This window comes from Symphalangus syndactylus, chromosome 5 (assembly GCF_028878055.3).
Source record: "Symphalangus syndactylus isolate Jambi chromosome 5, NHGRI_mSymSyn1-v2.1_pri, whole genome shotgun sequence".
In the NCBI taxonomy this organism is placed as follows: Eukaryota; Metazoa; Chordata; class Mammalia; order Primates; family Hylobatidae; genus Symphalangus; species Symphalangus syndactylus.
In genome coordinates this window covers 21,650,567-21,674,563 of record NC_072427.2, presented here as the reverse complement: position 1 = coordinate 21,674,563, position 23,997 = coordinate 21,650,567, and the positions used below count along the sequence as shown (strand labels likewise).

Below are 23,997 nucleotides of genomic sequence, written 5' to 3'. Positions count from 1 at the left end.
CCACTGACTGAGAAGGGAGGAGTATGCTAGACCTGCTGTCCACACCTCCATTAGCCAAGACCCCACGGGAACACCCAAAAACACTGGACAGGAACCCACTTCTGACTGGGCAGGGAGAGGGAAAAGAGATTTCTTGACACAGTGCTTGTGCCACTCCAGGAGACAAGGAATGGGGGTCTTGAGATAGACAGGGGTCCTCAGTTCCTCTGCAGGTAAGATCTTGGGATGTGAGGGCTGTGGAGGGAATGTGTATTTATCCAGTTTCACAAATGGATTCCCATGCATGCAATCAGACTTTTTACTTGGTCTGAATGTTATGTATCCACCAAACTTTTTTACTCCAAAAGCAGAAATCAAGGTAAAAAAAAAAAAACTAGCATGTGACCAAATGTACAGCATCTTGTTCCTGCTGTTTGCCCCCTCCCTCAAAACTTCTGTTTTGCTATGTGTGTCTAAACATTGTTCTTTTTATCTAAACAGCTCATCTTTCCTGCCCCTTGCCAACTTTTGTTTCTGTCCCAAGGATCCCACAGGGCATGGAGGGTGAAGAATCAGGTCCAGGGATCCTCAGAAAGGAAGCTTATTCCCTCTGCTTAAACAGCAGTTAGTCTCCTCTCCCTTAACCTCCTCCCATGAAAGAGGCTGGGACCACAAATCCTACAGACTTCTAAGCTAACTTAACCTCACTTTCTCCAAAGCGTATCACGCCCACAGCTAGGACCTGAGCCCATCTTTGCTAGGCCTCTCCCAGTGGTTGTCAACTCTCAGCTGCATATTAGAATTATCTGCAATTTGAAAAAACACCAGCATGCAGGCCCCTCCCCAGACCAACTGAAACAGACTCCCTAGGGACGTTATTCAGGTGATTCTAATGCGCACCCAAGCAGTGAGTCTACCGACTCAATGGCCAAATCCAATTGAGGAGGCTAGCAGGTCCTCCACCTACTTTTCAATCCTGAATCATGGCTAACCCACAAAATAGCTCATGCCCTTTCCTATCCCCCATCCCCTGTACCAGAGATATCATTATGGTGCTAGCTTGCAGATTCAAGCCTTGGCACCACCACCTATAGCCACAACTGGGAGAATCCCCTTCCTCTAGGTCTAACTCTTCTTCTCAATAACCTGAGCATCCTTTTGTCACACAAAAGTAAGAGACTCTGGATGAGATTAGTTAGCACTAATTAGTTAGTGGTCTCTGAGGACTGGTCGCCCACATGAATTCCTCACCTACAAAATGGTGAGCCTGCCACTACCTCTACATTTCCTAAGTCAGGTGCTTCTAAAGTGACTACTGTAAAGCTTCTGGGCTTTTTGTATGGACGTGTCCTCACAGGGGCGTGCACCTAAAAGTGGTTCCATTAAAGTCTTCAGGGGATTCCTTGATTAAGGTGTACAGGCTTGAAGGCAGCAAGAGTGTGTGTATCAGTTACTTTTCAAGTTAGCTCCATGATAACACAGTAATACTAAGAAAATGTAAGGACCATGATTTACTTGACCTTCTACCAGGATGCTCTTTCTGGTCCACAGAACTATGCTGATAGACTTCTTGGGCAGAATTTCAAACACGGCAGTCACCAAGCACAAATTTCCAACAGTGCATCTATGTACTTTCAAAGAGACCTCAAACAAACACAAGGCTTAATGACCTCATGCGGCTGTAGGTAAGCAAATAACCCAAGGCAGAGGGAATAATCTATCCCCTAAGTTTCACTAGAAAGTGGAAGCTTCTAAGGTTCTTGTTAAAAGGAATAGCCAGTTTTGCAGCCTTAGTTGCAAACGCAAGCAGCTTAGGGTACGTAAAGATCCAAAGATCTTTAGATGATGTAAAGATCCATAGGGGACTTCTGACTTTCAACCTGGGACGCCTTACTGCTGGCTGAGTAACTGTTCTCATACAATTTTACAGGGATTACTACAGGTCAGGGAATGGAGGCAGGTGCTGATGTGTGTCTATGTTGTGGGGGTTGTCCAAAAAGGGGGAAACACAAGAAAGCCACAACTACATAATCAATAACCTAATGTGTGCTTTTTATATAAAACTGTATTTACATATAAACTAAAATCTTAAGTTCCACCTAATCTGATATATCAATATCAATATCTGTGTTCTTTTTGTCTGCATTTACTTGCTACCTCTGTTCTTTTACTTAAGCTCCTTTATCACATTAAGTGTCTTATAAGTGTTATAGAATTGTACTTTTTAAACCCAATCTAACAGCCTATCTTTTAAAGGAAGAATTCAGCCCATTCATATACATTTGTTTTTATTCTTTCTTTTTTTTTTTGAGATGGAGTCTCGCTCCCATTGCGCAGGCTGGAGTGCAGTGGTGCAATCTCAGCTCACTGCAACCTCCACCTCCTGTGTTCAAGCAATTCTCCTTCCTCAGCCTCCTGAGTAGCTGGGATTACAGGTGTGCGCCACCATGCCCAGGTAATTTTTGTATTTTTAGTAGAGACGGGGTTTTGCCATGCTGGCCAGGCTGGTATGGAACTCTTGACCTCAGGTGATCCACCTGCCTTAGCCTCCCAAAGTGTTGGCATTACAGGCGTGAGCCACTGTGCCCGGCCTGCTTATATTCTTTCTATCTGACTTCGTGTTTCTCACTGATTTTACACTGTTGTTTCATCTTTCTTCAGCTTCCCAATTTGATCAAGTTGCTGTAAACTCCCTATTTCCTCTTGTTATTTTGGAAGTTTTATTTAACTTTCCTGTTTCATCAGTGGTTACCTTCCTTTTCATCATCTCAAAAGCAGACATAGATTTATTTACTATTATTTGAAAACAAGATACCAATTACCCCCAGAATAAAGTATCTCCCACATAGTGATGCTCTACTCTGAACATTTCCCACAAAGATGAATACTTTCTGGGCTCATTCTCATTCTGTCTCTTAGATAAGTCTGTAAGAATGCCTGCATCCTCCCCACAAACCTTACAAACACCTAGCGCTGACTAAGATAGTCTAGAATTTAAAACTGAGCTATTATTAAAATTCCTCTTTGGGTATGTCCCTTCTTTTAAAAGAATATTATATATTCTAGTCTATGTTTATCCATTTGGGACTGATCTTATACATATATGCGTTAAGTGTGGGCACATCTATAAAGAAAGACAGAGAGCCAGAGAAAGCAGGAGGCACCATGAAGGAGTAGGCACATGGCAGGGTTTATAGCTCACTACTTTTCCCTCCTCTCCTCTTCAAATTTCTGTTGTAGTTCATTTCTTGTATGGTTAGAGTCCCTTTCTGAATTATTTTCCTCAGACAGAACTCTTGGGGAAATATATCTCTGAATTTTATGTATATCCCCAAAAGAAAGGTTAAGCAATAACTTGGCTAGATACATGATTAGGTTGTAGTCGCTTTCTCCCTGTATCCTCTCATCAAACTAGACATTATTACTGTTTCATACAGTAAATACATATTTATATTTACCCTATATAGACCATTTTCTTTACTCATCTCTTGCATTTCAGACCTTCCACCTGGAATTCACATTCCTCTGGTTGAAGTATATCCTCTAGAATTTCCTTGTGAGGATCTGTTAGTTAAAATTCTCTCAATGTCCACATTTCCAAAAGTCTTTATTTCACCTTCATTTTTGAAAGATATATATGCTAGGTATAAAATTCTAGGAAGTTCTTTTCTTTCTTTTTTTTTTTTTTTTTTTGAGACAGAGTCTCGCTCTGTTGCCAGGCTGCAGTGCAGTGGCACAATCTCGGCTCACTGCAACCTCCAAATCCCTGGTTCAGGCGATTCTCCTGCCTCAGCCTCCCAAGTAGCTGGGATTACAGGTGTGCACCACCATGCCCAGCTAATTTTTGTATTTTTAGTCAAGACAGGGTTTCACCATGTTGGCCAGGATGGTCTCAATCTCCTGACCTCGTGATCTGCCCACCTCGGCCTCCCAAGGAAGTTATTTTCTTTTATTGCACTGAAAATGTTATTCCACTGTCTTCTGTTTTCCACTTGTTGCTGCTGAGAAGCTAGCTGTTAGTGTGTCAGTCTTTTGAAGGTAATCTTTTACCTGTGGCCGATTTTAAGTCCTTTTCTCTTTTTTTTTTTTTCTTGCAGTTTCACTAGGATGTGTCCACTTTTAAAATTTACTCTACTTTGGATATGTCAGAATTCATGAATCTATGAATTAGTTTTTCATCAGTTCTGGAAAATTTTCAGCTAGTAACTCTTCAAATATTTCCTCTGTTGTATCCTTCCTCTTCTCCTGGAACTCCAGTTATACATACACAACTAAAACTTCACACACTATCCTCCACATTTCTTCACCTGTCTAACTTATTTCCTGTCACTGTATTTCTGTGCTACATGTGACCTACTAAGTTTTAAATTTTTCAATTACTGTGTTTTCATTTCTTACAATTCAGTTTTGTTCTTCATAAAATTTGCTGTGCCACTTTTAATAGTTTCCTATTCCTTGCAGATATTTCCTGGCTTATCTTTTATTTCTTTACCTATAGTAAGCATACTTGCTTTATAATTCATATCTCATAACTCATCTCTGAGGGGTGTGAGGGTCCGTTACTAGGCTTTTTTCCCTGCTAGTTTTTCCTTGGGATGCCCTGTCACCTGGTGGATTGACTCTAGCTTTGACTGACTGCTGCCTGCTGCCCTTGAGCAATTATTTATGGAGATCCTCTGCAGGCAAAGATGAAGCTGTCTTCCTCTGGGGAGGATTTATATCTGCTTCTGCCAGGCACTTAGGAGTCCTACTCATCCAGAAAACTTGAAACTAAACTCATGGCTTGAGATTTCCTGACTACCTTGCTTATACTAACCAGGGCTACAAATCTGCCCAAGGGTCGGCCTTATTTAAGTTCTCTCTGTATGATTCCTAAGGCCTCATTTGCAGCCAGCTGACCAAAGCCCCAAGCAACCTTCTGGCTTAGAGAAACCAACAGATTGAAGCTGGGAGTGGAGAGAAAGAGAGCTGTGTTTGGGTTGCCTTATTTCCAGAATCCTTGAACTGGCTTAAAAAGTTGCATGTATACATGTCAGCTTCATAACAATACATCCTGTGGTATAATTTTTAGTGAATATGCCATTAAAAGAGATTTTATTATGTTTAGATGACTCTAGCAGGCATAGTTTTGAGAGACTAAGAATATGAACTGTTATAGATTAGATTAGCAGATTACAAAGTTAAACCAAACTGTAAAACAAGGACAGTAATTTTTTTTTTTTTTTTTTTTTTTAAGTACGACTGAGGCAGGTTCTCCTTATATTGCCCAGGCTGGTCTCAAACTCCTGGGCCCAAGGAGTCCTCCTATCTCGACCTCCCAAAGTGCTGGGATTACAGGTATGAGCCACCACGCCCGGCCAGACAATTTTTTTTCTTCAAATTAATTCAAAGCTTTTGCTGGGTACTGAATTGAGATAAAATAATTTCTCAAATTGAATTATACTTGTGTAACAAATAAGTGAGTACATACCCTTGTAAATCCAGCAGCAATGAAAGGCATTACGGACAACTCGTCTCTATCCACCCTTCAAAATAACACAGTAAAGAACATAGACATAGTTTTTATCAATTGCATCTCACCTCTTTTACTCTACTAATTTAAATAATACTTCGTTATGTAATGAGCACTTTTAGATGAGTCAGATTAATATACAAATTTAAAGGATAAAGTTGAAAACTGTTTTCTGTTTCAATTTCACATTTAGCTTTTTGGAATTATATATTATAATACTTGAAATACACAAACTACATTAATAGCAGGAATACAGGAGTGTCCATACATCTTTTTAATATATAAAATTTTTAATTTAAACTAAGTTAAATTTACTCCTATTTTCTTCTACTTCCATGTTTGTTTGTTTTTTTTTAATTTCTTTCTCCCCTACAGCTCAGGAAAAAACTTTAAAGGACATAGAAACATTTATTCTATCTATAAAAACATATAAGCTGAATAACATTAATTTGAATACTTGCCCTTCTCCTAATATATTTCTCTTCTTTCCTTACCTCCAATTTAAAGACAAAACCTAAGATTCCCCCATTTATGGGTAATTCAAATCCTCAGAGATATCTGGAGTTAGAAGGCCCTAGGAAGATACCCCTGGAAAACATTCATACTTTTAAGGAATGGAATTCTCTCATAGTTTGCCTGTTTCTAAAGTGAAAGGCAGTTTAAAAATCACAAAAATCTAGCATGAGAGCAGAACGTCCTTCCAGGAAGTTAACCGAAGAAGCAAAATAAAATAAGAAAGAATAAAGAAGAGAAGGCCACACTACAAAGGGGCATGCCTGACACAGCACGCAAGCTGTTATTTGGCCATCTGTTAAGAGCAAGTATTACACTGACACCTCAATTTCAACATTAAAAAAATGAAAGTTTACCTGCGTACTACACCAACAATAACTGTGTTTTCTGAGAGTTTTGATGATCTGATAGACCTTAAAAAAAAAACACAAAACTTTAAAATAAATATAAAAATAATCCTTAAAAACCAAATGTACTTAAACAATTACAACAATTGAAGTTGGAAGAGGGGTAGAAGGGAGAGTAAATGATCCTCTCACTCTGAATTCACTCACCTTCTTGCCTACTTGATTTTTCTCTCTTTTGGGGGCAAACTCCCATTCAGTGGACTGTGTTAACTAGAACAATTATGGAGTGTGAATTAACAGTTAACTAAGATGACATGCAGTCTACTTGTTCTGAACCTTTGTTAACCTGCATTGTTTCAGGCGGAGTATTTTCCCTAGTCTGTGCTTACATGAAAGAAGCCGTTGGTCTCTTCTTCCAAAGGAAAATGCAAGTTTATGTCTATTACCACAAGGTGATGGCTATGCTTACAATGGGGATAAGGGAGCCCAAGGGCTGGCTCCACTGCATTCTAAGGAGCACAAAGGATGAAGAGTTACTAGGTAAAATGGAGGCTAAACAACCAAAAATAATCCAAAACTAGGAAATGCAAGATATTGTAATCGGTCAGAAAGAAGAGCATCAACACCTCATGAAAAGGTTAAGAACAGAGGACTCGTCTAGAAAAGTACAAGAGACTGTTCGACTAAAGTTACCCAAAGAGTACAAGACTTCCCATACAGAGTGAACTCAACCCTGCAGAAGCAGCTTTAGAGGCCATGGGGAATGAAAATACAGTCAAAATATCGGAGCAGAAATAAATGTGACACAGAGTAGAAGAAAGAAAAGAAGTGCTCCACTGGAAATATGCAACGGCTCTGAACTCATCCTACACTGGGAGAAGAAAGGAGGCTCTAGAGAAGAACAACTCCACCGGAGAAGAAAGGAACTCACCCCAGACCCAGAGGAAGACGACTTATGTTGGAGAGGGACTCTAAAAGGAGGAGAATGTAGAGGAACATAACCAGACTGCCCTAGTCAAGTCGAAGGTGAGCTGGCCTCCTGGAGAATGTGTCTAGGATGGCACCGAAACCAGTCAAGACTGACTGCATTTGCTTCAGCTGTTAGTTCAAGGAATAGAACCACTTCTGAATCACAAAATCCAGAAAATAATTTGAGTGACTAGTTCTCAAGTCTCCCAAAGATGGTACACAACATAACCATTCCAGATGCGTAAGAGATTCATCATGCCCGATGGATGCCCCCATCTTTTTGAGACAGGTTCCCATTTGTCACTAGGCTGGAGTACAGTGGTGCAATCACAGCTCACTGCAGTCTTGACCTCCTGGGCTCCAGCTACGAGTAGCTGGGACCTCTGGCACAGGCCACTGGCTAATTTTTTTATTTTTTGTAGAGACAAGGTCTCACTACATTGCCCAGGCTTGTCTTGAACTCCTGCATTCAAGCAGTCCTCCTGCCTTGGCCTCCCAAAGTGCTGGGATTACAGGCATGAGCCAGCACACTCAGCCAAATGCCCCCGCCCCAGTCTTAGCAAACTTTTCTGTAAAGGGTCAGGGAGTAAATATTTTAGGCTTTGCAGGCCATATGGACTCTGTCACAACTACTCAACTCTACCACTGTAGCACAAAGGCAGCCACACATAATACACAAATGAATGGGCAAGACTGTGTTCTCCTTTGCCCATTCTTGCCTGTAGGCATTCGGGCTTCATTTTCTTATGGAATCCAGGTTGAGAAAGGCTGAATCTAACAACACATGCAGAATAGGCCAGGGGTAGGGAAGTTGCTCAGGAATGGAAAAGCAGCTCTAGGGACCAGCCAGTCTCTCTCATGCTCACCTCTTCCCCAACCCCTCAACATCCCTGCTTTTCTGTGTTCACTCTGTACTCCTCTAGCGTCCACCTGCCTATCCTCTCCAGAGGGAGCCAACCTAAGGGTGCTGCATGGCTCTGCCGGAAGACCCCTTGCAGACACGCCACCTCAGGGCTTACTGGCCCGGTGTCAATCTCCAGTTCAACCCTGGTCCGCCTGACTGGGGAGAGCAGGCAGGCTCAGCTTCCTGGGGAAGAGCTATGGGAAAGGCTGCTTAGGCCTGGAGGGGTCACTGGCACAACAGACACTCACAGACACAGCTAGTGCACTCATCACACCTGATGACTAATACTCATCCTAACACTGATCTCAAACAGGGAATAAGGCGTGACTCACAAATGGTATTTTCATCACTTCTAGTGACACTGTATCTGTTCTGTGTTTACATTTCCATCATATCACAGAGATTTGGAAGGAGAAAGGGCAAATTTAAACATGTAGCCATTTCAAACCAGCTTTCAGCTTTTTAGAAGAAAAAATCAAGATGGGAGTGATGTAATGGCAAGTAGGCAAGCATGTAGGTGATCTCAGCAGAAGCTTTGAATGAATTACTCCTATCTGGAGACACAAGAATGAGAAGCACTGGGTTAAGGATAAAGTGGAAGGGAGGACCTTGTTTACCTGGAGATAAGCCCTTAAAAACAGCTCTAAAGCTGTATAAAAAGGTAGAGACATATACTGGGAACTTTTCTGGTGCATATGAAGGAAGAACGGGCTAGAAAACAGAAATGTCAGGAAACTGAGTTGAAAAATAACATCCTTGCATTGGAATTCATGAAAACTAGGGAAGAAATTACTTGGCATTATTGAAATGTATACCTGAATGTTCAGGAAGTCAGAATTCAAGAAGGTGACGAAAAAGATGGAGTGCGATCCTGTAGCATGAGATTCTGAAAGCGGTGTAAGTACTCTGGGAAGTCCCCACCCACCCCACTTTTTTTTTTGAAACAAGGACTTGCCCTGTCGGCCAGGCTCGAGTGTAGTGGTGTGATCATGGCACACTGCAGCCTTGACCTCCTGGGCTCAAGTGATCCTCTCACATCGGCCTCTCAAATAGCGGGGACCACAGGCAAGTGCCACCATGCTTGGTTTATTTTTTGATGTTTTGTAAAGATAGGGTTTCACCATGTGGCTCAAGCTGGTCTCGAACTCCTGGGCTCAAGCAATCTGCCTGCCTTGGCCTCCCAAAGTGCTGGGATTAGAGGTGTGAGCCACCATGCCCGGCCTTACTGGGAAAGTCTTAAAAGCATGCTACTTGGCTTACCATTAGGAATCATTTTGGCCACACAAGATAGAAAACACCAGAGAAGAGTGGTTTAAATAGTATCTGTCTCACACATCAAAAATGTGCAGAGGGAGAGAGTCCAGGGCTGCCATGGACTCTGCAGGATCAGGAACCTAGCTCCTACCAGTGTTTCTCTACTATTGTTTGTACATGAGGTTTCTTCCTCATGGTCTAAGACAGATAATGAACACTAGACATAATGACCACGTTCCAGATAGCAGGAAAAAGGGAATGCTCCTTCCCTAAGGATACGTTCCAGAAGATACACATGATAGGTCCATTGGCCAGCTGTAAGAAAAACTAGGGAATGCAATCTATTTTCTAGGTAGCCATATGCCCAGCTACACATCAGAGATTCTGTTAATAGGAAAAGAATAGAAATGGATACTGGGGGCAACTACCAGACTCAAGCTACTCTAGGCAACTACAAATAATTCTGATAATGGTCTCAACACAACACTGGAAAAAAGGCCACATAATGGAGGCTCACTATAAGAACACAGCCCAGCCCTTTAATGAGTTAAGTTTTACAAAAGCACAACTCCATTACTTGTGCTTTGCTATTTTTCTCTGCCATGTGGAATGAGTTTCAGATGAAAAAGAATGGGATTTATAACAGTATAAAGGATCTGCACACCAAGGTGAATCAAGAAATTGTATAAAAGCATCTGGTGCTGAGTTCAATCTTGCTTCTGCATTCAACATAGATTTTAATTCTGTTAATGCGTTTTGGGTTTTCAAGTAGTACTTTTTTTATTTCCTCTATGTCCCTTTATGAGACCTTCCTTTTATTACAGAGACCTACTCCTGTTGCACCAAGAAATACCACTGCACCTCTTCTGAGTCCACTAAGCATATGTCTTCAAAAGGTTCTACAGTGTCTTATAAAAAGTAATTTTCTTAGTCTTCAGGGCTATTCTTTCCCGTCTCATTATGTATTGGCACTTTTCACGGGCCCCCCTTTTCATCCTGTTTACACACCCTTGAATGCAATGCGCATCTATGCAGGCTGAGAATTTGCCAACAAAGAGGGTCACAAGAGTTTCCTTAGCACCTCTTCACTGAACCCTTGGTGTCAGTAGCTGTCCTTCTCTTAGGTCTGGGCTGTAGAGCACATCAACAAGCACAGTTCGGGCTTGGAGAACACTGCCAGCAGGCATGCACAGGTCTGCTGCAGAGTGGGCTCCTGGCCTGTTCTCTGATTCTCAAACTAAACCTGAGAACTGATGCAATTTGCTGTTTTGAAACTGCATTATGTGGAGAACTGTCCTCATGTTCCTTATGCCTCTGTCCCTTCTTAAAACAGTAGGAAAAACCATGTCTGTCCACATCCCTCTCTTCTTTACCTTGGGTTTCTGAGTAGATGCAGAAAGTAAAGAATCAGGGGGCAGCAGGGATGGCAGGGGCTAGAGTGCAGGCCTCTGCCCAGCTCATAAAGCCTTGCTGCTCTGCTGGGGCTCAGTCATCTGTTTCTCTGGTCAGAGCAACTCCAGCACCCCAGGCTTGGCAGAACAGAGTGGGAGTAAAGCAAAGCCTGTTTCCATTGCCTTCCTTTATGGCCACTGGTATTTCAGCTTCAAAGACTGAAGTGTGCGAGGCACAGTTCAGAAACAGGCTTTGTTATTAGTCTCCACGGTGTGACAGATACAGTAGAGATCCCTATCCTTTTCTGTTCTCTCAGCTTCTGACCTATCATCTTATCTTTGTGCGTTTTTATTTATTATTGCTGTGGTCAATTTTTGTCTCTTTTTCCCTCTTCATGGGTTTTTTGATAGGAAGTTGGGAGGAGACATTGATATCAAGTGCCACAGTGGGAATATGAAGCCATACTCTGTTAGGAACTACTGGATGGCCTCTAGCAGCCTCACAACTGATTGATCTGCCTCATCTCCTCCAGTTTTCTACTCCATTCTCCACTTGGCAGCCAAGTGATTTTTCTATCCTGCTCGACACTCTCCTGCGCAGAATATATCAGTGTTTCAACTACCTACGGGGTAGAGTCCACAGCCTTTGGCTCAGCACACAAGGCCTTCATCATTTGGTTCACGTCTGCTTTTCCAACCTCCCCTGACACCCACTCCACATCTGCCTGACCAGCAGCCATCTAGCACTGAGCAGAGGTGCCCGGATGTCCTGCCTGTTTCTACACATGCTGCTCCCTCTACCTGGAACATTTTCTCCACCTTTTTTCCTTTCAAAACTCCTGCTCATCCTTTAAGATGCAACTCAAGTATCCTCTTGCGAAGCCCTCTTTGACAAAGGCACCCACAACACTCTGTGTAAACCTCTTCTGTGGGCACTTACAAGCCTATACCGAAATCACTCTTTCCCTGCTAAAGTATTAGCTCCTCAGAGACAAGAAGCACATCTTACTCATCTGTGTAGCTCTAGTACGAAATGCAGTGCCCAGACCTGAGGAGACTTGCAAAGTAGGGTTCCTAAACTGGTAGATTTGGAAATATAAGAGACATAGAATATTTGCTGTTAGCAAGGCATCTCATGAGGAGTGTAAGGAGTTCCAAATGCCCCCAACAGAGAGATATAGGTGAATGCTAGTCATTTAGACAGATCAACAACCGATGAAAAGCTCTTCATAGGCAGTGCTGATCAGGTATCCCAAAAGGGAAGATGAAGAGAAGGACAGAATTCTGCAGGGCTAAGGTCTCAAGAGCCATGTAAGTCAGCTCAGAGACAGGGCAAGCTGGTTCGGGGATGGGGAGCCTGGAAAGATTTCTTGAACAGTCCAAAGTGGGCAGGCATCCTTAAAGGGATGATCTTATGGGAGATAAGCCAGGTAAGGGCCAGAATGAAGACAAAACTGATTAGGAAAATAAATCAGGGTCTGCTCTTGCCTCTAAAAAACTCACTACGATTAGCAAAAGGACCCACCCCTACCCCAAATTCTCACCCAACAAGATGGAGATGACGTGGTAGAAAACAGCTTGTGAGAAACACTTGAGATTCTTGGCCAAGGCTGTTATGTGGCCATCAGGAAAGAAATGTGATCGGGGATTACATTTGTAAAGGCCTGCTCTCTCTGGCTAGCACAGTGGAGGGGACTGTTCTGCTTACTCGTCACTGGTTCCCCCAAACCTAGTGTGAGGTTTTCGGTTCTGGAGCCATGCTTACAAGGTCTATCAATCAGAAAATGGTACTCAGGGGAAGCACCCTTGATGCGGTGGGAATATGAAACCAGGATCTGTTAGGAGCCACTCATAGCAGTAAGGGTGTGCTCAGTTCAGAAAAGAAAAGATGTCTGAGTGGAGACACAATTCCTGTCCTCTAGTGTTGGAAATCCATTCTGGGGAAGAGGAATAATAGATCTGTTCTAGCAATCCTGTGGGCCAACTGTGGACAAAGTTGGGTTCAATATAAAGCAGAGCTTCTAAATCTCAGGGTTTCACTTAGTGAGCCCCAGGTCCTGAGGAGAGGCTGGATGGAGAGTGCTAGGCACTTCATAGAGAGGCACATCTGACATTCTCTGCTTCTCTAAAACCATATATTAAAGCAATCTAGTTCCCATTCTTTACTTTAAAACTACATAAAATTGTTATTTACATGATGAAAGAACTCTGATTAACTATAGTGCTTATGGAATTTGGTATTTATGTGAGTTTTTAACTAAGCATGTAACATTACTTTTTTTCATTGAAATATTTCAGATCCTCTAGTCTATAAGCTTATAAAAGACAAGAACTTCATTTTATAACTTTCAGTCTAAAACATTCTCTTGTACACAGCTCAATAAAAATCTGCCAAATGAATTAATCCTATTTGTTTAGAATATCCCTAAAATGTATAGCAAGAGTACATTTTCTTCCCTTAAAAAGTGGAACATAAAATTAATGTTATGTTTCTTTTACCATAGTTTTTAACAGTGGAGCATAACCAACACAATTTAATTTTTCTTTTACAATACAAGATGCTCTAGTAGTCACCTTTAAAAGTATGAACTTCCATTGCCTAGCACATACCTGTGGCTAAGCTTGGGCCTGGACAAGACTGGGAAAGAGGCCAAGTTTTCTCCAGCCCCTCACCCTGTCCTCCCTTTTCTATCTCGACAGCCATTTGGCCCACCTTAGACACCTCTACTGCCTTGCAACATTCCACCATGACTACCAAGCACCATGTAATTTAGGTATCATCTTCCCTTCCTCTGAGTGGTATCTATTCAATGTTAGGGATAAAAGGGATACTGGAAACCAAGTGTTCCAAATTTACAGCTGAGCTAAAACATCCCCAGAGAAGGCAGACTTACCCAGAGACAAGCAGCTATCCAGGAAGAGCCAAACAAGGACCTGGACCTCCCTCTTTCCTGGCCAGAGCTCTCTCCATTTCTCTTGGGCTGCAAGCCCCCATGAATGTGCTGGGTGACTGGCCAGACGACATGTCAAGAAATCTGGGGTAGGGTGGGCACAGTGGGGTGGCTCACACCTGTAATCCCAGCACTTTGGGAGGCTAAGGCAGATGGATCACTTGGGGTCAGGAGCTCAAGACCAGCCTGGCCAATATGGTCAAACACTGTCTCTATTAAAAATACAAAATTAGCCAGGCATGGTGGTGTGCGCCTGTAATCCCAGCTACTTGGGAGGCTGAGACAGGAGAATCCCTTGAACCCTGGAGGCGGAGGTTGCAGTGAGCTGAGATTGAGCCATTGCACTCCAGCCTGGGTGACAGAGTGAGACTCTGTCTCGAGAAAAAAAAAAAAGAAATCTGGGCTACAATGATAATGGCTTATTGTGAAGTCAACTAGATTGAAACAGATGAGGAACATAGGCACATTTCAGGCACTAGATCAAGGCCACAGGAGAAACTACTGGAGGCAAGTCATGGAAGGGTAAACGCTATCTAGTCTGACTACCAGGAGTGTGGAGTTCTACCACCAAGGAAACAAACCCATGTTGACATCACCACATAACCCACAAATAATCTTTTAATATGTTATCATTTGCTTGTCACCTCAATTTTTAACCCACGGGTTTTTAATCTACTTAGCTTATATCTTTTCTCTCTTTTAAAAGTCAAGATTTTAAATGTCCTTAAAGTTAATATGTCATAAAATTTTATATTTACCTTGCTTCCATCAGCAGCAAATAACTTTCTTTAAAAGGCATTTTTTAGATTTAGGTCACTACACAGAATTCTCTCATAATATTGACAATGTGCAAGTATTATAAATAAAGCCCATTCATCAAACATTAAAAGACAATTTTCAAAATGTTTAACTTTGAAAACAATCTGAAAAATTATAATTCTTACTGCACTAATATACAAGTGATACTTGTGGTTAATTACATTTTGGGTTTCACTTTGGCCCTTAATAATTCCTATTATTCATATTTTCTTACTGTTTCAAGTAAAGTGAAGCAAGACAAAACAAAAGAGATATACATCAGTCCTATGAATAGTGAGGTTCTAATATTTTGTTTATTTTACATGCATGGAAAGCAACTTAAAAGAGAGAGTGAGTCTAATTTAATCTATTTCTAGGCTGCATGTATTGTCGCAAAGGCCAATGGGACTATTTAGGCCCGAGTCTTGGGCTTACCTGCACAGTGCCTCTGCATCCAGCTGTCGAGGATTTCTGTGGTCTATGATGATAATGTCATGATGTTTATCCAGGAAACAGGCAAGGACAGCCTGAGCCTCCTTGGTAACTGTACACTTAAACCCTGCTTTTTCACATGCCCTGCAGAATCCATTACATTGGTTATCTTCTTTGGTAAACACTAAAAGTACCTGAATCAAAAGAGCACAAACACTTTTTTAAAAAAGGATGTTAGAATTGTCATTTCTTACACTTTTTTCTTCTTGAGACAGAATCTTGCTCTGTTGCTTAGGCTGGAGTGTAATGGCACGATCTGGGCTCACTGCAACCTCTGCCTCTCAGATTCAAGTGATTCTCCCACCTCAGCCCTTCCGAGTAGTTGGGCCACAGGCACGCGCCACCATGCCCAGCTAATTTTTGTATTTTTAGTAGAGACGGGGTTTTGCCATGTTGGCCAGGCTGGTTTCGAACTCCTGGCTTCAAGTGATCCTCCCACCTTGGCCTCCCAAAGTGCTGGGATTACAGGCATGAGCCACCACGCCTGGTCAGAATTGTCATTTCTATGTGTGTGTGTGTGTGTGTGTTTTGGGGGGATGGTGGGTGGGCGACAGGGTCTTCCTCTGTTGCACGGGCTGGAGTGCAGTGGTGTGATGTCAGCTCACTGCAACCTCCACCTCCAGGGTTCCAGTGTTCTTGTACCTCAGAACCCCCAGTGGCTGGGAGATTACAGGTGTGCGCCACCGTGCCCGGCTAATTTTTGTATTTTCAGTAGAGATGGGGTCCCTCCATGTTGCCCAGGCTAGTCTAGAACTCCTGGGCTCAAGTGATCCACCTGCTGTGGCCTCCCAAAGTGCTGGGATTACAGGTGTGAGCCACTGCCCCTGGCCATATGCCTATATTTTTGCTAAGAAACCCACCAGCAGAATTCAACAAAGATTTAGTTAAGCATTTTATCTAGAAACTAAATGAATTAAAACACATTAATATTTATTTTAGCTAAAAGGAAGTTAACTGGGTAAGTTCTCAGATGGTGAATGCTAATATCTTGGTGAAATTATTGGAATACTTAATCCTATAATGTATTGAAATGTTTTGACTCAAGATTTTATGCAATTCCTCCAAGTTAAAAAAAAAATTGCTTTGATTAAAAGAAGAAAGATTTAAAGTAGACCAAAATGTGATACTTCAAAGCCTATCAGTTAAGTGACACAGTCACCAGGTGCAAGAGGTAGCATCTGTGCCTCTGACCAGGACAGTGGCTGGCTGTCCAAGACAGGGGCTGGCTGCCCCGATCACGTCAGTCCTGGCCTGGAGCAAGTGAGGCCTGTATCCATAGCTTCTTCCGTATCCAGCCAGCCTCCCTTCCCTCTTTCTCCCTGCTATTCCCACTCCCAACCTGGTTCAAGAGCACCAGTGCTCCATCTCTTCAGAAGCAGACTGACAATGGAGCAACAGTGGTAAGAAGGAGATGGGCAGCCTGTGAAACAGACTGCAAAGCTATCAGAAACCCTCCTAAGGCTTACTTCTTCCGAGTTTACTCAACTACACAAAGACCATACATGCAAAGAAAGAACTAAGAGCACACATTTCTGTCAGCACTTTTCACATATTTTTAAATGTAATAGTGAATGAAACGTGTTTATGTGCGGGAAGCCTGGATAACTTGGCTAAATTTCAATTGGCTGATTTCTGTCTCATATTTTGAATTAGATAAATTACAGATATCTTCTCTCTGATAGAGCTGATTCAGCGACATTGAAAAGACAACCTTTTTACTTTTTATATTGGAAAATTTCAAATCTACAGAAACGTGCATGAAAATGAACACTAAAGATGCCCTTTCTCTACATTCATCAATTAACATTTTGCCACCTTTGCTTTGCTTTCTCTCTCTCTCTCTAAACACATACATGTACATACATACAATTATACACATTTTTTGTTTATTGCTGAACCAATTTTTTTTCTTTTGTTTGTTTGAGACAGGGTCTCACTCTGTTGCCCAGGCTGGAGTGCAATGGTGTGATCATGACTCACTGCAGCCTTGACCTCCCGGGCTCAGGTGATCCTCCCACCTCAGCCTTCCAAGTAGCTGGGACCACAGGCACACACACCCCCATGCCCATCTAATTTGTTGTTGCAGAAACTGGGTCTCCCTATGTTGCCCAGGCTGGTTTCAAACTCCTTAAGGACTCCTCAAGCTCAAGAGATCCTACTGCCTCAGCCTCCCAAAGTGCTGGGATTATAGGTGTGAGCCACCGTGCCTGGCCTATTGCTGAACCAATGAAAGTAGGCTACAAACACTTCTTCATCTCTAAACACCATAATGTGTATTTCTAAGAACAGGATATTCTCTTATATAACTATAATACTGTTACAGAGTTCAGGGAATTTAACACTGATCCAAACACTATTATCTAAATGAAAGACTATTTTAAATGTGTAAATTTAGCTCCACCTCCACCCTTTTTAAAGAAAATCAGCATGTGAAAAATACAGCATCGTTTGTTATTACCTGAAGTTGATTTTGATGAAATCTCATGGGGCCAAACTGCACATCAGCTACTGCTACCTGTAAGAAAGAGATCTGCTTAAAAATGAAAAAGACAACGGAGAAAGTGAAGCTTAACTTTTTCTCTCTCTAATCAGTGCCAGAAATGAAAGCGAAATTTCTATTCTAGAGGCAAATAAAGTAAATAGTAGATAAATGAAATGATTATGAGGAATCCTAAGGATCTCCTTATAGCCCCCAGGAAAAGTGGGGAGCAGGAAAGGAGAAATAAAATGAATAAAATGAACGTGATTCTGGCTTTGCCTTTTACTAGCTACATGTGACTTTAAGTGAATTAATCTTCCTCAGCCTCAATTTCTCATTTGTTACAAAGGCCAAATGAGATGACAATATAGAGAGCCCCCCAATAATAGATACTAAATAAATGCGGATTCCCTCTGTGCCTATTTCCATTTTTTTCCTGATGGACGATGAAATCTTACACCTAAATGGCACATGAGTAATGCAATCCAGCAGTCAGAACCGTGGAATGTCATTGAAAAATGGTTGACACTTTCCATTTTACAGAGGAGCATAATAGCACTTACTGATACGTACTTACCCATTTGAGAATGTAATGCTAAATCAAAGATAAATGTAATATCATAACCCAACCCCAATGAGTAATAACAATCACAGCACCAATGGAAGACTCAGTGTGTTCTGGTTACTGTGCTAAGGGCTGAACATGTGTTATTTCACTGAATCCGACAGTAATGTGGTGAGAGTTTATAGCTGGAAAACTGAAGTTCTAAGTATCCTGCACTAAGGTCACACAGCAAGTGGCTGTGCTGGGATTCCACCCAGGTTTGTTTAGCTCCATACACTGTGCTGTAAACTCAGGACCACTAGAAGATTTGAATAGCCTGTATACAACACAAATGGGCCCAAGGAAGGGAGAAGGTGGGACTGAAATCCAGCTCCAGGTGATGAATTCTGGCACTGGGCTGCTACCCAGGGGAAGAGACACATTTTGTAACATGCCCAGAGACTCTGTAGGTGTTGATGAGATCCCAATCTAGGTCTCTATGTGATGGTATGATTCATCACAGCAACAGAAGAACTAGATCCATAAGACTTCCTACAAAATGTTTCCCAACTGACTGCCCCCCCTCCAATCTCTCCCCTCAAGCAGTGACCTATTCTAGTTAACACATTATGAAGTTTGCTTAGTGATGGGAGAAAAATCCACATATATTTTTAAGCATGAGAAGCTGATGTCTAGTAATTATGGGCCATTAGCTCAGTTTCTGAATTGCTTTGTAATAATTTTATCTCTCAGAAGGCATAAAAAGAATGAGGGTCCCTAATATTCTAGACCAAAGACTGAGGAGGAAGATTCTTCAGTAAGGTGAAAGAGTCAGGAGAACAGACAGTGCATGGTATCACCTATCCTCTTGAGTTGTGTAACTATGGGCCAGTCTCAAACTGGTGTAACTGGATGCCAAAGCCAGAATTTCTATGAGGGAAGATGGTCCAAGAGGTCCACGGGAGAGTCTTAAAAGATGGATTTAGAGAAGACAGCAGAGTAAGAAGCACCAGGAATCTGTTTCCCCACCTAGACAATATTGCACTGGCAGAATATGTCTGATATAAGTATTTTAGGAACAATTGAAGACTTGCAACTTCCAGGGGAAGGCTTGGATGGTAAACCGCAGTTAATTTTAGCTCTTAGCACATAGCAGGTACCCAGGCCCATGGTGGGCAGCTGTGCATGTGTTCCTAAAGCAACCTGCACACAACTTGCAGGACCCAGGGAAGGCAAAAACAACCATGTCCTCCAAATATCAGGGATCTGTGCTCTGATCACTGATTACAGAGGCGCAGACAAAGAAGGGGTGCATTGTTGCACTTTCTCCCATTGTTGCAAGCCATTCCCCCTCCAGCTGAAGAGAATTCTAGGAGATTTAAAGGGCTAGTGCCCTTCCTCTCCTTTCATTTTTCTCTTTTATCCCCTTTGAGAGTCAGACATTGGGGACTAAGGCATTCAAAAGCAATGGCATATACAGGGAAAATCAGAAAGTGATTATGCAAGCCTAGGGAAAGGCTTAGAGAATGCCTGAGAAGACCTTAAGTTTACACATTAGACTGATCCTTGGCACAGAGATGGCCTACCACAATTAAAAACAAAACAAAACAAAATAATAACAGCAAATCCTGGGGAAGACGGAGAATATGATTTCCAGAGTTACCACATTATTAAATCCAAATGTCCAGTTTTCAACACAAATTCACAAAGCATACAAAGAAACAGGAAAGTACAGCCAATTCAAATGAAAGAAACTAAATCAACAGCAACCATCCCTGAAAGATACCTAATGGCAGATCTACTAGACAAAGACTTTAAAACAACTTCAAGATGCTAAAAGAACTAAATAAAGATGTGGAGAAAGTCAAGAAAATGACGTACGAACAACATGAAAATATAAGTAGAGAGATGAAAAAAACTAAAAAGAAACCAAAAATAATGTCTGGAGCTGAAAAGTACAATAACTGGAATGAAAAATTCACTAAAGAGATTCAAAGGCAAATTTGGGCAGGTAAAAGAAAGAATGAGCACACTTAGAGAGGGGACAATTGAAATTATCGAGTCTGTGAAACAGAAAAAAGCTTTAAAAAAAAATAGTGAACAGAGCTTACAGCACCTGAAGGACACCATGAAACAAGCTAATATATGCATCATGGGAGTCCCAGACGCTGAAGAGAAAGGGAAAGAGAAAATGTATGAAGAAAATATCCCAAACTTGATGTAAGACATAAATATAAATATCCAAGAAGCTCAACAAACAATAAGTAAGATGAACTCAAAGAGACCCATACCAAGACACATTATAATGAAGCTGCTGAAAGACAAAAAGAGAATCTTGAAAGCAGCAACAACTGGGTGTGGTGGCTCACGCCTGTAATCCCAGCACTTTGGGAGGCTGAGACAGACAGATAACCTGAGGCCAGAAATTTGAAACCAGCCTGGCCAACATGGCGAAACCCTGTCTCTACTAAAAATACAAAAAAACAATTAGCTGGGTGTGGTGGCGGGTGCCTGTACTCGCACCTACTCTCGAGGCTGAGGCGGAGAATCGCTTGAACCTGGGAGGTGGAGGTTGCAGTGAGCTGAGATCGCACCATTGCACTCCAGCCTGGGCAACAGAGAGAGACGCCATCTCAAAAAAAAAATAAATAAAAAAGAAGAAAAATAAAAAAGAAAGCAGCAAGAAAGAAGCAACTGGTCACATACAAGAAATCCTCAATGAGATTATCAATAGATTTCTCATCAGAAACTTTGGAGGTCAGCCAATTGTCAATCAAAGATCCTATATTTGGCAAAACTTCATTCAAAAGTGAGGGAGGAATTAAGACATCTCCAGAATGAAAAACAGAAACAAAAACAAAGTAAAACAAACAAACCAAAAAAATTAAGGGAGTTCATTACCACTAGATATGCCCTGCAAGAAGTGTTCAAGGGAGTCCTGCAGGGTGAAATAAAAGGACACTAGACAGTAACTCAAAGCTGTCTGAAGAAATAAAGATCTCAATAAAAGTGAAACCATGGATAATTATAAAAGCTATTGCTATTGTATAAATGGCTTATAACTCCTTTTTTTGGTTTCCTACATGATTTAAGAGACGAATACAGTTTGGTGGAAAAAAAAATCATTGGTCTAAAAGGAAGTATTATTGTAACTTTGGGGGGTAACTCTACATTTTGCATTTTATTTCCTAAGTAAGAGACATTTGAAAGTATTAGTGTATGCTTTTGGGCACACAATGTACAACTGTCCCTTGTTATCTGTGGGGAATTGGTTCCAGGAACACCCATATATATGAAAATCAATGGATGCTCAAGTACCTTATATAACATATTCCCACTCTCCTCTATGCTTTAAATTGTCTCTACTTACTTATAATACCTAATACAACGTAATGCTATGTAAATAGTTCTTAATGCTGTATTATTTTACATTTTTTATTTTTATTTTTTATTTTTTCCTAAATATTTTCAATCTTCAGTTGGCTGAATCCATGGACATGGAACCCACCAATATGGAGGACCAACTACATAAAGCTTTAATTTTGTGACATCAATAACTGAAAAGGGTGGGAAAAAAGCAGTATAGGAGTAGAATTTCTGTATGTTATTGAAGTTAAGCTGGCATAATTCAAATTAAATATTTATATAACATTAAGATGTTAACTATAATCCCCATGCTAACCATAAAGAAAGTAGCTACAGAATATACACAAAGGGAAATGAGAAAGGAATTTAAATATTGCACTACAAAAAATCAACTAAACATGAAAGAAGACAGTAATTAAAGAAATGGAAGACAAAACAAGCTATGTGACATATAGAAAAACAAATAGCAAAATGACAGAAGTTAAGTCCACCTTTATCAGTAATTATTTATTTACTTTTAGGGACAGGGTCCTGCTGTATCACCCAGGCTGGAGTGCAATGGCATGATCATAGCTCACTGTAGCCTTGAACTCCTGGGCTCAAGAGATCTTCCCATTCAGCCTCCCGAGTAGCTGAGACTACAGGTATATGCCACCTCATCTGGTTAATTTTTAAATGTTTTGTAGAGACACGGCCTTGCTTTGTTGTGCAGGCTCAGTAATTACTTTAAATACAAATGGATTAAACTCTCCAATCAAAAGACAGAGATTGGCAGAATGAACCCATCTATATGTGGTCTGTAAGACATTCACTTTAGATCCAAAGACAAAAATAGAAAGTCAAAGGATGGAAAAAGATATTCTAATAGTAATCAAAAAACAGCAGGGGAAGCTATACTAACATCAGACAAAACAGACTTTAAACCAAAAAAGGCTATAAGAGACAAAGGAGGACACTATATGTTAAAGATTCAACAGAGTAACAAGATATAACAATTATAAGCAATTATCTACCCAATGACAGATCACTAAAATATATAAAGTAAAAACTGACAGAATTGAAGGAAGAGACAGTTCTAAAATTATAGTTGAAGACTTCAACACCCCCCTCTCAATAATGGCTAGACTTAAGCAACAAAATAAACTAACAAGATCTAATAGACATATACAGAATGTGCTACCCAACAACAACATATACATTTTCCTCAAGTGCACATGGGACATTCTCAAGGACAGACTACATGTTAGGCCACAAATCAAAACTCAATAGATTTTAAAAGATAGATGTAACACAAAGTATCTTAAGGATAAAGTGAGAAATCAATAACAAAAGTAAAACTGGAAAATTCACAAAATCGTGGAAATTAAACAACACAATCTTAACTAACAGATCAAAGAAGAATACACAAGATAAATTAGAAAATACTTGGAGATGAATGAAAACAAAAACGCAACATACCAAAACTTATGGGATGTAGCAGCAAAAACAGTGCTAAGGGGAACATTAATAGCTATAAATACACTAGAAAACAAGATCTCAAATCAACAACCTAACTTTATAATTTAGGGAACTAGAAAAAGAGCAAACTAAACCCAAAGCTAGCAGATGGAAATTAAGATTAGAGCAGAGATTAATAAAATAGACAATAGATAATATAGAAAAATCAAGGAAACCAAAAGCTGGTTCTTTGAAACAATCAACAAAATTGACAAACCTTTAGCAAGATGGAGAAAAAAATAAAAATGACTCAAATTACCAAAATTAGAAAGGAAAGTAGGGACATTGCTACCAATTCTACAGCAATAAAAAGGATTCTAAGAGAGTACTATGAACAATTATACACCAACAAATTGGATAATCTGGATAAAATGGACAAATTCCTAGAAATGCAAAAAGTACCAAGACCAAACCATAAAGAAACAGAAAATCTGAATACATCTATTACTGGTAAGGAGACTGAATCAGTAATCAAAAATCCCCCAACAAAGAAAACCCCTGGACCCAATGGCTTCACAGGTGAATTCTACCAAGCATTTAAAGAACTAATACAATCCTTCTCAAACTTTTCCAAAAAACTGAAGAAAAAGAAACACTTCCTAACTCATTCTATGAGGCCAGTATTACCTTGATACCAAAGTTAGGGCCAGATGTAGTGGCTCACACCTGTAATCCCAGCCCTTTGAGAGACTAAGGTGGAAGGACTGTTTGAGGCCAGGAGTCAAGACAAGCCTAGGCAACATAACGAGACCCTAACGCTACAAAAAAAAGAGAAGAAGAAAAAGCTGGTCATGGTGGTATGCACCTATAATCCTATCTACTCAGGAGGCTAAGGGAAGAGGATCATTTGAGCCTAGGAAGTCGAGGCTGCAGTGAGACAAGACTGTGCCACTACATCAACTTGGGCAACAGGGCAAGACCCTATCCCTTAAAACAAAACAATCATGCCACTGCATTCCAGCCTAGGTAACAGAGTGAGACTCTATCTCAAAAACAAAACA

At 40.9% G+C, this 23,997-nt stretch overlaps 1 protein-coding gene across 7 annotated transcripts in view; it reads right to left on the bottom strand.

Moving 5' to 3' along the window:
• The window catches only part of PDE8A (phosphodiesterase 8A), a 163,769-nt gene that overhangs the window by 57,080 nt on the left and 82,692 nt on the right, over positions 1 to 23,997 (bottom strand). For all 7 annotated transcript variants that reach the window (XM_055277382.2, XM_055277376.2, XM_055277373.2 and 4 more), the window contains exons 2-5: positions 17,569 to 17,625; positions 15,054 to 15,244; positions 6,361 to 6,417; positions 5,450 to 5,504 (exon numbers count right to left, since the gene is read on the bottom strand). In XM_055277382.2, coding sequence (XP_055133357.1) covers positions 5,450 to 5,504; positions 6,361 to 6,417; positions 15,054 to 15,244; positions 17,569 to 17,595 — 330 coding nt within the window. In that variant the 5' untranslated portion in view covers positions 17,596 to 17,625. The remainder of the gene's footprint in view (positions 1 to 5,449; positions 5,505 to 6,360; positions 6,418 to 15,053; positions 15,245 to 17,568; positions 17,626 to 23,997) is intronic.